Raw genomic sequence first — 13,641 nt, 5'->3', positions numbered from 1 at the left:
GTAATCAATCCTATGCATGTGTGAAACAGGCAACGCTGTCAACTTGAGGACATCGGTACATTAGTATTGAACTGTACTGAACAAATTCACCATTGTTTTCCAGATATCACACCTCAGTGAAGTTAATCATTAACGAATTCTGCTGCTTTATACTAAAGGAACGTCTGACGCAGCTTGTTTTGTTTGGACTGTTTTTTTTTTGGTTCTTCACTTGAAATGATGCCAAAGTGAACCTTCCACAACAATGTAGACCTGAACCAAACAGAACACACATTTCCAGATAAGAAAGCTACTATTTAGTTCTGAATTTTAGACTATTTACTTGTGCATTTCAGTGCAAAGCTAACAGTGCATCACACCTATGAGAACATTTTTTAAAATAAATGATTTCTTTAGGCTTTTACATCCCATTCAGTTCAACTGAAGACATTTAAGACACCTGTAGATACCCTGAAGAGGCTTCGAGCCAAAGAGCACAAACAAGGACAGAGAGGGCCTTTCTTATGAACAGTGTGATTTTATTGACACCAGGGGAGCAGGGAGAGCGATTACTTCTTCTTGGACACACCGACGGTACGTCCACGACGGCCGGTGGTCTTAGTGTGCTGACCGCGCACACGCAGACTAGAAGAGAAGGAGAGAAATAACGTCAGTTCAATTCGTCAAGATGCTCACAGTACAAAACACTGATTGGTGAGAGAATCAGTGCATCCAGTGTGCAATCAGTCAATAAACAAGCAACAAGTCAATAAAAGCTCATTTTCAATAGTTATATGTACAGAAACGGGAGCACTAACTGTCTGAGGAGCCAGTGTTTGAAAACTAAAATCCCTGTTTGGGTGTTTGAACTGCTTCATCGCTTGAAAACAGATTCAAAATAAACAGATCAAATGTAAACATTTAAGCTTTTTATTAAGTTTGTCATTCTCTGTTACTCCAAAATGTGAGTGTGCGATAGTGCAGCTTTTATTGGTTTCAAAAAAAGAAAATTGATGTTAGATTTAGTTAAAATATATTTTTGACAAACGAACATGCTGGCACATCGTCTACTGAAGAGAGAGAGAGGGGGAGGGAAAAAAAAAAAAACAAAACAAAAAACACAGCTGTAGAAAATTCAAGTCCTCATCAGCATCCAGTGCTTCCGGCTAGCTGTAGTTTTAGCGCATCTGAAGCATCTCTGCTATGTTAGGACACTAAAACGTACCCATTTCCCTCAGTTATTACTGCATAATAAAATGTTCTTAAATGCATCTCAGATTTTTTGTGCAACACCAGTGCCATGACCTGAAACCCACCCCCAATTTAGTCATATCCAATTTCACCCTCTAGTTCTGACTCCCCCAATCACACAATACCACTAGCTCTAGGATTAGGGTGAAGGCTAACACAGGCTTCCTCCGAGACCTGTGAAGCTCCGCCGCATCTTTTTGAACTGCCGCTCACGCAACGTCATTGGACAGCTGAACGCGCTCGGAGGAAAGCGCCAAACACCAGATCTGTTACGTCAGCTAACAGACGCCTGCACTGACTAGCATCACAATGAGTGATTGGGGGGGGTGGGGGGGCATCCCACCAACCCAGAGAATCTGGGAATCTCACCCAAATTACCAACGTCTACAGCACATTTACAAATCAGATGCTGGGTTTCTCCCCAGGGTTACGAGTACATAGGATCACAACGTTAAACCTTCCGTGATCCGGAACACTGAAATAAAAGAGCCTGAATGACTGATAAAGTGAGCTGCTCACCCCCAGAAGTGCCTGAGACCACGGTGGGCCCTGATCTTCTTCAGCCTCTCCAAGTCTTCTCTCAGTTTGTTATCCAGACCGTTGGCCAGGACCTACAACAACACACACCATGAGCACAGGACAAAGCCAGCATGACCTTTTTCATCTGCAGCTACACAAATAAAATTAGTAACACAGAAACCATGATATTGAAGCACATTATGAGTTTTGCAAGTCGTTACACCCTTAACCTGCGACTATGATGCACTGTGATAGCTCAAAGTATTAAACTCTAACACTGGTCACCAGCTCTGGTCCTGGAGCTCTACCTTCCTGCAGAGTCTTGTTCCAATTACAAACTGACACACTTGCTTCAGCTAATTAAATGAAGTCCCTGATTGGCTCAGTCAGATTCATTAGTGTTCAGTAATGATGAGGCAGCATTTTAGATGCAGTCTGGAACTAAACTCTGCAGGTAGTAGCTCTCCAGAGAAAGAGCTGGTTGGTGACCATGGCTCCAGAATGGACTAGAAGTACCGGGGAAGAGGTATTGATTCAAGCTACAGCCCATTATCTTGGCCATATTAAACCATATCAAATGCTCTATTTGATACATTTATAAAAAGACAGTACACCTTAACATTTGACAAATAGCTGACAATCAATTAAAAAAAAACAATGCTGCTGTAATATGAGTACCAAATGTGGAAGCCAAGAAAATAAGTTGTCTGCTTCAAGACTGGATCGCCTGAATGGGCCAAGAACACAACCAGAATGATTTATTCCCATTGCACAGTTAAAATTTTAGAAGGAAAAGCCCTGGGATGGTCATACCTGGCTGTATTTGCCATCCTTAATGTCCTTCTGCCTGTTCAGGAACCAGTCAGGGATTTTGTACTGGCGAGGATTCTGCATAATTGTCACAACCCTCTCAACCTGGAAAAGAAACCATTAAACTAGTTTTACACAAATTGCTTGACAATGTTTTTGATAATACTGAAAATAAAAGTCCGTAATGCTGACAGGCGAAAGCAACCAAACAAATTCCTATGATCATAATTCAACACAGTATGAAGTGCATTAAAAAAGCTGAGGAGGATAAAGAAATGTTTTTGCACAGCAGTACAAGAGAGTCTTGTGCAACAGATGAAAGCATTTAGCACAATATCCAACTCCCCTCCGGATGGAAATGTTTGAGGTGCTGCAGACCAACCTGGCAAATCCAAAGGCAAGTGTTTTTACTGCTGTTTCATAGTACCAATTAACTCCGCCTCCTGTTCAATATTTTAGATTAATCACTAAGAAATATGCTCAAAAAAACCTTGTAGTTTCAGGACAAGTCTGCAGTTTGGTGCTCTTATTTTACTGGCTAGCATGCAAACTTCATTATCTGCCTTCGTCACATTTACAATAATCCTTTGTCCAATTAGGTCACTGATCCAATATAGAACCCTACACCATCCCTCAGATTTACAGAGTACTCACAAATTTACCAAATTATAAGTCGGGACACCACTGAAACATGCAAACTGACCATCTCCTCAGTTTGATACCCTTAATATAAAAAGAATATCTTAAACTACATCCTTGAAGCTCAGAACAACTTCATTATTTACAGGAAAGCACCAACCGAGGACAGGAAAAAAGTTCCATCTGCACCCTGCTAGTAATATTTACCATATACGGTTAATATGACAGTAAGAACAAGTATAAACTACTGAAACACGCTGAACAACTGCTGCATATCAAATTACGGCCGGTCGCATGTACCGATGCAACTCAGCTTAAGCAGTTAAATCTTCATGGAAACAGTACTGATCAAACAAGGCTGTCAGTGACGCACCTCATCTTCAGTGAGCTCTCCAGCCCTCTTGTTGAGGTCGATGTCTGCCTTCCTCAGGACGACGTGGGCATATCGTCTGCCAACACCCTGAAAAGGACACATTCAGTCAACGACAAATACAGCTCCAACAGACACTCACTAAACCAGACATTTCTTTTCCCAATCAAAAACAAGTGTAGACGACTGATCTTTCAGCAGTGACGTCCAGCTCTGGTCCTGGAGGGCCACAGTCTGGTGCTTTATCCTGATCAAACATGTCCAACATAACTCAGCAGTTAGTTTATCATGTTTGGCAGGTGCATCAGAGCAGGACTCCATCCCTCCAGGACCAGAACAGGACACCGCAGCTTTAGAAGAACACGCTTTTGTCTGGTGAACGCTCTTCACTCAGGCTCACCTTGATAGCAGTGATGGCGAAGGCGATCTTCCTCCTACCATCGATGTTCGTGTTGAGAACACGAAGAATGTGCTGGAACTTCTCTGGGATCACGAGAGACTGAAAAGACACACAAAAAAGAGGTGATTAAATGTCTGCAGCTTCAGCTCTGAACATTTACAGTAGGTCAAATTAGAGCTCCATCACTCAAGATTAGCGCTTAAAGACATGCCTCACTGAAATCAAATGTAGTGTCTCCATACAGTCAGTCAGCCAAGACATGCTCAGCATCTGAAGTCTCAGCATTTTTACTTTTACTGAGCAATGTGTCCATATTTTGTCCTTATTGTAATAAATTACAACATTAATCTGAGCACACTGTGTAGATCAGTTACGAACACTGAACGACATGCTTTATTAACAGATCATAAGTGCTGCTTAGCCAGATTTACAGTATGTGAAATATTAAATTAATCACTTAACGCTTTCAATGTACTGGTGCATGTGGTCTTGTCAAACCTCAAATAATGAAGTCTGAAGTTAATTTCCATGCTGTTCAGTCCTATATGATGAAGACTTTGGGTGACAGACTTCCACCAGTTAACCTACCTACATTAGCCTCACAGCTCCAGAGGCAAACTTCACCCATCAAACATGTCTTAGCGGATATGACTACACTTTAAATAAAGGGGAACCAATGCATTTTATTTTTTTGGTGGACTACTCCTTCAGGCAGCGGCTAACGCTGGAGACCAAAGCCTTCCAACACAATTCTCACAGTTTCAGCTCAGTAACTGTTTAACTCCGTACTGCAGGCTGTGTATATGTTACAGATACCCGATTAGATTTAACGAAGCTAAATTAAACTGCTTATTCGAATTTTCCCGTTCCACCTTAAATGGTGCAGCAGTTACTACAAATCCTGTGGCGCCAGAATGTACCTGCTGCACCATTTAAGGTGGAACGGGGGATTCGAACAAGCAGTTGACTTTAGCCCAGTCTATTTCAGCTACACCGTATTAAAAACTCACGTACGTGTGATGTAAAGACTTTATAGCAAACTATCACGATTACTGACCACAGATTTCGCCCAAACATGTGAAGAAAAGCGCGTTTATCTCTCAGTAACTAACGGCGGTCCAGCCAAACCGCGACTCCCTGAGAGCGACACTCAACTAGCAATCGGCTACTTTTACCCTCCTATCTCATTAAATCGAGTTTGTTTACTCAAAATACACGTCGATACTACTTTTACAGGCTTCCCCCACAACAACAGTGCAGTCAGAGATGCTGTATAAAGCGCGATGAAGGCGATGTTTGAGGATTTTTGATGTTTATTGTCAGAGTCGCTCTCACACTCACCATCTCGGCGCTGGATCCGCGGAAAAAGGACAGGACGCAGATCTCGCGAGAACTACGGCGTAATTTGTGCAGGAAGCGATTTCGTCGCCTGTTAATAAAAGTCCTCCAGATAAATACAACGTGCTAATATGAAAATAAACAATAATTATGTCGATAATTGTATCAATATTTGTTTAATGTTATTAATATGTATTATATGTTGATAAAAGTGCCGTAACAAATATGAAAATATCCCGTTTGTTGGTAATTCTTTTCTATTAACATTAAAATATCACTTTTATTACATCTATCGTCTGTAATCCATTTAATATCCTCTTAATATCGCAGATAAATGTCAGTATTAACTGTAAACCCATTTGTAATCTCTCTGCATTGTTTGTAATTTATATGCTGTTTGTTATGTTGTCTGTGCAAGACATTTAAAAAAAAGAATGTCTCTCTAGCAAGTTCATATTTGATGGTTAATAGCAAGTTCATATGTGAGGTTAATAACTGTATAAATCATGTGGATTGCGGTCCGTTTCTAGGTTGATAAACTACAGTGTTTTAGCTTCGTTTATTTAAAATTATACACAAACTATTTCATAAGTAATTAAAATGTCTTTTGGATAAATCGTTATTAAAACCTGTTGTACATAAAGAAAAACATGATTTAGTTTAAATGTGTTTTATATAAAAACAAAAATAACATGATTAAGACATAAAACGTTTCATATGTGTTGTAACCATGACTGCGGTATTGGTTTCTCATCGGACCAGAAATCGTGACGGATTTGTATGTTGTAGTTTGATGGTCAATGTAGTTTTTTAGTATCTATTCGTCGTAATGGCGGAGGATCTGCTCCCCGGCGAGGCCGCTGCTGATATAAACACAGCTGGGGGCTCCGCGACCACCGCTATGGCTTATTTACAGGACGAGGTACATTTTAGAGGCTATTTTTATTTAAAAAAAAAATAGGATTTCTGACAGCAGCCGCTCACTGATCTGTTAGCAGCTCGGTGTCTAAACAGCTGATCATTTACTCAGAGTCGCTTGGCAAACGGCGCTTTTACAGCTCGGTGCTTAAATTTAATGTCCTGGCCGAGTGACAGTACATTAATGTTGATCTGCAACTTTATTTTAGCTGAAATCCTGGCTGTGTAACACTTTAACAACGATTACAACATCCTGAAGGTCTCATTTAACTTGCTTAGCCTGCGGTCTCTGTTGCCATATCAACACAGGGTTAAAATCCCCAGATTAGTAAATAAATTGAAGCACAAATACTTAAAAATGGAAATGAAGTGCAGTAGAGGACGATTTCTGGTTATTTCTCTCCAATCCCGATAAAGACCTTCCTCTAGAGTTAAATTAGAGTTAATGGCCTCTTATTTTCCAGCTTCGTGTTCGAATGTTCCCGTTCCACCTTAAATGGTGCAGCAGTTACGTTCTGAATGTAACTGCTGCACCATTTAAGGTGGAACGGGAAAATTCGAACACGAAGCTGGAGAATCCCAGCTGTGCTGTACCGGTACATTAGGGGTGTAGCGATACACGTCATCAGGTTCAATATGGTTTTCGAAGGTAAAGATTCGGTTCAGTTTTCGATACTTTAAATGTTAAAGCTCTGTTTCTTATTCAGAGCTCTGATTATTCGGTAACGTAAGAGCACAGTATTCCATACACCCGCGGCTTTTCCTGTTTACATAATAAAAGCACTTTACTGTCACTTATCAACAACACATCTGAGACATGGTCGTATGTCCATGTAGTCGGCAAGACCATCTACGCTGAGTTTGGACGTCATATCTGTGTAAATATTGACCGTCACCCAGCGCCACACGAAAATGGCAGGTGGGGTAAACTTTCACAGCCAGTTAAAATGTATTTTAGCACGTTTTAACGTCATTTTTAGTGATATTAAACAGTGGATCAGCACCTTGAAGCAGTGTGTTTAATATTGAGTTGTTAACCGAAGTTTACACCATCAGCTAAGTTACATTAGCGGCTTCACACCACTGCCTCACTTTACTAGGCGTTTTTCCGTGGTCGCCTCATTTATTGCGCATATTGTTAATATTAATCAATTTTCCAAAAAACATATGATCATCCATTTTTACATAGTTAGATTAAACAAAACATCAAATGCAGGAAAACACTGTACGAAAAACTGCTCCTACTGTGGAAACTGACGGCACAAACCGATGACACAGATAAAGTTCTTCTCTTATTTATTTAAAAATATTGGCCCAAATATGACCAATCAAAATGTGTTTTGGTTGCTAGGCAAAGAGCCAGTTTATGAGGAGTCTGGCCTCTTCCTATTTCCCCCATTATATCAAAAACAGGACTCAAAAATGCCAGAGGGCGCCCGCGAGGGAGTCCTCAATGAATGAGGGTGAATAGAGGCTAAATGGCTAAAAACGAACAGTTTAAATAGTTTCTAATCACTCGCCCAGAGCTTTCCTTTAATTTTAGACAGCAGAAGGATGCATTTCACTAAAAAAGCAAAGAAAACTCACCTGTGTGTTTCCTTTTTCTACAGCAAATGGGTTTTAGGTAGCAGAATGCTAACATTACTGCTACTGAGTGCTGATTGGTTAGCGTTACTGCTTCTGAGAGCTAATTGGTAAACATTACTGCTATTGAGTGCTGATTGGTTAGTGTTACTGCTACTGAGTGCTGATTGGTTAACATTACTGCTATTGAGGGCTGATTGGTTAGCATTATTGCTACTGAGTGCTGATTGGTTAACATTATTGCTACTGAGTGCTGATTGGTTAGCATTACTGCTACTGAGTGCTGATTGGTTAACATTACTGCTATTGAGTGCTGATTGGTTAGCATTATTGCTACTGAGTGCTGATTGGTAAACATTACTGCTACTGAGTGCTGATTGGTAAACATTACTGCTACTGAGCGCTGATTGGTTAGCATTACTGCTACTGAGAGCTGATTGGTTGGTGAGCAGAGCAGCTCATTGGCTGTTTGAGCTCACTGATGTCCACTCTTGTAACTCGAGTTTAAAAGTTCTTAAAAATATAACAGCGGTGTTAAAATGTTTTACGCTGCTCTGTGTTCAGGAAATGAATGAACTCTTTTATATTAAAAATGTTTTAAAGCATTTATAAACTATATTTATTACACAGTATAGTGACGTCCCTGTTACAGAGCGGTTTGTGTGTGTTTGACCGGAAGGTGTGATTGTTTTGAAAGAAAAGTTCAAAACACATAAAAACTAAACACAGATTGAGTTTCTGTAAACGTGTTTTCTGTCTCGTTGACTAATGTTATCCTCCTTTCTTCATTCGTTCGTCAGAAGCCCGACGCTGACATCGTCCCTGCGCTGAATCTGGGGGATCTGGACATAACCACCGACGAGTTCATACTGGACGAGGTGGACAGTAAGTGCTCTCATGCTCCGCTCTGTCTGTGTCCAGATATTTATGAATGAAGCCACGTCAGTAACTACACTCTTAAAAAACACGGTTCTTCAAGTCTTCTTTTGTAAATAAAATGGTTCTAGGTAGAACCATAAGCACCCATAGAACACTTTGCATGATTACATGGTTCTTTGCATTGTGAATGAGTTCTTCAGATGGGTGGAAGATGTGCTGAAAAGGGTTCTTTACGGCACCAAAAAAGGGTTCTTCTATTGTTACGATGTCAAGTATGTAACTATAGCATGACCCTCTTTGGTGGTGCATAGAACCGTCTACACCGCACTGTCCATCATTCTGAAGAACCAATTCATCATGCAAAGAACCATGTAATCTCGCAGATGGTTCTTTGAGTGTTCATAGTTCTATCTAGAACCATTTTCTTTACTGAAGATCTTTTCCAAGAGTGTAATGTTTTATGTCCCATTAATGTCTCGGACGAAATCCAGGACAAAGCACAGTTTTGCTAGCTGGCTAACAGGCTAGCGCTGCAATAATAAAAGCCTTTAAAAAAGGAGTCACCTAAAAACTGAGACATACAAAGTAAAGAACGTTCCTTATGAGGCTGTTATGAGCTAAAAATGTCTGTTTTTAAACTAGAGCTGGCATAAAATCGCATATAGCACTGAGCTAGCCCCGCTAGCTTTAGGCTAACATAGCATGGTGAACGTATGAGGAGTGTTATGGTTTAAAAACAGTTCTCTACGTTCGTCGTTGCTGTGTAACGGCACTGCTTTATGACTCTCTGCCTGTATCTGACTCTCAGAGTGAGCGCAGTTTAAACAGTTTTAATAAAAAGACTTTATTAGTGTGAATAATCTGTGTAGACTATAGACGGGTTCCTCTGACTTAAGCATTTCAGACATCAGCACACTGCATTCAGGCGTCCCAGCAATGAAGATTATTTATATTTTCATTTATTCCCACATTTCTATCATGTTAGGAGGTCATTAGCATTTCACATGTTGCCTGTAAATCCCTCAAAGCAACAGCGCAGGAGTAAGGTGGATGCATTGTCTTTCAACCTGGACTGCTCTTTGAAATACACAATACTTGGCAGCCAATTAAAACAGAGTTCATTTACATATATATCAGTCTTAAAGGCACAGTAACAAACAAAAACAGCCTGTTTTAATAGTAAGGGGTAATGAGAGGTTAGAAAATGGTCATATAAAAATAAATTATGACTGTTTTTGGTACATAAAAACACAAATGTTATAAGTGGACAAAAAAATCGAAGAAACGTGTAGGATTTGGGCCCTTTAATCGCAAAAAGCTTACACTAACATCTTAATCGTGCCAAGACCAGCGAGCTGTGCTGTTTAAATAATCTCATATCAGACTAGCAGTTTTAGTCAGGCTAAAGATATTTTAAGTGCACAAACCTTAAAATACCTTTGTTTGTCTCTCTTCAGTCCACATTCAGGCCAACCTGGAGGATGAGCTGGTCAAGGAGGCTCTTAAAACGGTGAGATTTTGGATTTGAATATTATTATTTAGTTTATTAATGGATTATTTTGCTTGTAGAGTATCTGGTTTGGTAGAAAATCCGGTTTAAATATCTTTGTCACGTTTTTAGGGTGTTGATCTGCGACAGTACTCAAAGCAAGTGGAGGCGGAGCTTCAGCGTATTGAACAGGCGTCAATCAAAGACTGTATCTTTTTCCATGTACAGATCACAGTATGTCATACGGTGTCCAGCAGGCATGTCAGTCATGTAGTTAGCACCATGCTAATTGGTCGGGTATAACCTGCCACTGCTTAGCAACATTAGCCTGTAGCTCCAGGATAAAAACTAAAAAGCAAACTTCAAACGTGTCTTAGCTGATCACCTGCTTTTGGAATAAGATTTGAGGAATGGGTGAATTTGAGTATTAAACTATCGCTTTAATATGTTACAGAATAGTGATACAGTGAAAATGTGACACAGTGATACTAACTGATACAGTGAAACTGTGATACGGTAATAATGTGATACAGTGAAACCAACTGATGCAGTGAAAATATGACAGTGATACAGTAAAATTGTGATACACTGAATATATGACAGTGATAACATGATACAGTGAAAATATGATATAGTAAAATTGTGATGCAGTGAAAATGACAGTCCTACAGTGATATGATACAGTGAAACTAGCTATAATACGGTAAAATTGTGATATAGTGAAGATATGATACAGTAAAATTGTAATGCAGTGACAGTACGATACAGTGAAAATATGGTAAAATTGTGATACAGTAAAAAAAAAAAACAGTGATACAGTGATATGATTCAGTGAAACTAAGATACAGTAAAATTGATACCATAAGTATATGATACCGTGATACAGTGATAATGATACAGTGAAACAAACTATGATACAGTGAAAATATGATAGTGTATTTGTGATACAGTAAAAAAATGACAGTGATACAGTGATATGATACAGTACAATTGTGATAATTAAAATATGATACAGTGAAATTTTGATTCAGTGGAAATATGATACAGTGATATTGTGATACAGTGATTATACGATACAGTGAAACTATGATCTAGTGAAACTATAATACAGTAAAAAAAAATTGATAGTGAAACTGTAAATGTGATACAGTGATTTTCCAAAGTCCTTGACCAAAACCTGCACAGATATCAAAGAGAGCCAGAACATCGCATCACTGCACAACCAGATCACCGCCTGTGATTCGATACTGGAGGTGAGTTCACACAGTTCAGAACCAGAGACTTCATCAAAACATTCCTAACCTGAACTTCTGACTCTTCTGTGCTTTAAAGCTAAAAAAAAAACATGATTCATATTCGATCAAATGAACTGTTTTAATCACATAATGACTGTTACCTCACTTACCTGCCTTATTACTCCACTTATCTGACTCTTACCTCACTTACCTGCCTTATTACCCCACTACATGTAAATGTCTGTCTGGTACTGTGCACTGTGAGCTCCTGTAACCAAAACCAAATTCCTTGTATGTGTAAGCGAACCTGGCCAATAAAGCTTGATTCTGACTCGGATTCTGATTTCATCAAGTCTAATAATCATTTATCACTCAAATTTTGAACTGAGCAGTAAATGATGTTTCATCAGCGCTGAATGTTTCTCTCTCTCTGCTGTTATTCGTGTAGCGTATGGAGGAGATGCTGAGCAGTTTCCAGAGTGACCTGTCCTCCATCAGCAGCGAGATCCAGACTCTGCAGCAGCAGTCCGTCAGTATGAGCGTCCGGCTGAAGAACAGACAGGCCGTGCGCAGCCAGCTCAGTCAGCTGGTGGACGAGCTGGTGGTGCCCAGCACCATGATCTCGTAAGATCTGTCTTTTAAAAGAGAAAGAAATAGTTCACATTTACGCACCTCGAGTGCAGTCAACACACAGAACACTTACAAACCCTGCTCAGCACAGTTAGCTACCTGTGCTCAGGGTCACAGAACCATTCAGTGGAATGACAGAATGACGTAACCAAACGCTAATTGGTTCTGCGTTTATGTCTGTATTGCTTCGCCTCAACGGTGCATTCAATAAATGTCAAACTATCAGTCTAAATCTAAACCTGAGCTGCTAACTGAGAGAGATGAGCCGGGTAGCATTAGCTTAGCATGCTAATAGGTTTGATTCTAGCTAGTTAGCAGCAGTTAGCTAGTTGGCTACAGATCTAAACAGTGCAACCACCACAGTACAGGTTTGATCCTGACTGACTGCTGCTCTGCTGAAGTGAGTGTGGATGATAAAGGCTAATGTCTGAGAGTGCAGAGTGGGTTACAGGGTGTTGGAGAGACGGAAAGCTGAAACCGAACCTGATCTGTAGTGTTTTTGAGCTGCTGGGCTAAGCTAAGACTAGTATAGTTAGCAGGCTACAGATGCCATCCACCACAGTACAGGCTCGGTTCCAGCTAACCGAGGCTTTAGTAACACCAGTTTAGAGGATAAAGACTTCAGTCTGAGAGCACACAGTCGAGTAACTGGTGCTTGAATGACGGCTGTACTGGAACATGTTCTGTGGTGTTTATAGTTATTAGCCTGTTAGCCTGTTAGCTATCACTGAACCGCTTTCCTGTGTGGATTTTTCTTCAGTATTTCTATTTATATTTACCAGCACAGCAGAAAGCAACAGAAACGTAACCGTTTTCTTGAGTCCCCTCCAGCGCAGGAAGGGACAGTAGAGCCGTGGGGGCCAATTGGCTGTACAGTGGAAAAGAGCCCACTGTTATCACATCTACAAAAGCACAAACATTTACAAAAGTTCAGACCGAATTCAGTATTTGAGATGGGTGCTGCTACTGTTTTAGCTAAAACACAGTGTTAACTGCTGGTGTTTAATGCTGCGTTCGACTGAAGCTCTTAACTCAGCCTTTAAATAGACAGAATTGAAGAAAATGCCCCTCAATGGGAATTCCATCATTGGCATGGTGCTCCTCAAGTCTGAGCTCAACGTATGATGTCAAATCAACACGGCTGCTCCCCCCAACAGTAATAAAGCCCCACTGCTCTACTTTTAAATGAGAGTTGTTTAAAATCAGCCAGCGTAGTGGGTAAAATCTACAGCACTGAGCATAAAGTTCACTGTTTTGAGAAGGTAAATACATCATGCACATTAAAATTATCACTCATATTGCCAACGTTAGCTGGCTAGCTTGTTGTTAACAGTACTCGCTTTCATGGAGCAGTTGCTCCCACCTTGTAGCTCGAGTGAGAGGAGGTCAAACACAACACAACACTGAGCTCCGACTCTCAGAGCCAAGTTGAACAAAGCCAAAGTCATTATAGGAAAGTCTGCCCACTCAGTGCCCCCAGCACCTATCTCAGACTTTCCCATTCATATATCAACCAGAGACCGTCTCCTCCTTTATAATGTTTATAACGCAGTATAAGCCTCATTACTGGAAAAGTCATGTTCAGAGAAGATTTGCAGTA

The 13,641-nt window shown here is 40.3% G+C and overlaps 2 protein-coding genes across 3 annotated transcripts in view; one reads left to right on the top strand and one right to left on the bottom strand.

Moving 5' to 3' along the window:
- Positions 1-497: 497 nt before the first annotated feature.
- Positions 498-6,958, bottom strand: LOC118802860 (40S ribosomal protein S18). 2 transcript variants are annotated; one of them, XM_036563282.1, is made up of 8 exons: positions 6,952-6,958; positions 6,475-6,477; positions 5,310-5,319; positions 3,969-4,067; positions 3,572-3,658; positions 2,563-2,664; positions 1,750-1,841; positions 498-624 (listed from the first exon to the last, which is right to left on the bottom strand). In XM_036563282.1, exons 3-8 carry the CDS (start codon positions 5,310-5,312, stop codon positions 549-551), a joined length of 459 nt encoding a protein of 152 aa, XP_036419175.1. In that variant the 5' UTR covers positions 5,313-5,319; positions 6,475-6,477; positions 6,952-6,958; the 3' UTR covers positions 498-548. The 2 variants fall into 2 exon arrangements, with proteins under 2 accessions (XP_036419175.1, XP_036419173.1); XM_036563280.1 differs by lacking the exons at positions 6,475-6,477; positions 6,952-6,958 and having other exon boundaries at positions 5,310-5,369.
- Positions 6,132-13,641, top strand: part of LOC118802859 (vacuolar protein sorting-associated protein 52 homolog) — a 23,772-nt gene continuing 16,262 nt past the window's right edge. Inside the window, exons 1-6 of the mRNA XM_036563279.1 lie at positions 6,132-6,228; positions 8,609-8,693; positions 10,145-10,197; positions 10,309-10,384; positions 11,362-11,429; positions 11,860-12,035. Of these exons, the coding sequence (XP_036419172.1) occupies positions 6,136-6,228; positions 8,609-8,693; positions 10,145-10,197; positions 10,309-10,384; positions 11,362-11,429; positions 11,860-12,035 (551 nt within the window). The 5' untranslated portion in view covers positions 6,132-6,135. The remainder of the gene's footprint in view (positions 6,229-8,608; positions 8,694-10,144; positions 10,198-10,308; positions 10,385-11,361; positions 11,430-11,859; positions 12,036-13,641) is intronic.

Source organism: Colossoma macropomum, unplaced genomic scaffold (assembly GCF_904425465.1).
Source record: "Colossoma macropomum unplaced genomic scaffold, Colossoma_macropomum, whole genome shotgun sequence".
In the NCBI taxonomy this organism is placed as follows: Eukaryota; Metazoa; Chordata; class Actinopteri; order Characiformes; family Serrasalmidae; genus Colossoma; species Colossoma macropomum.
The sequence above is the reverse complement of the archived record's forward strand: the minus strand, read 5'-3'. Positions and strand labels throughout refer to the sequence as shown.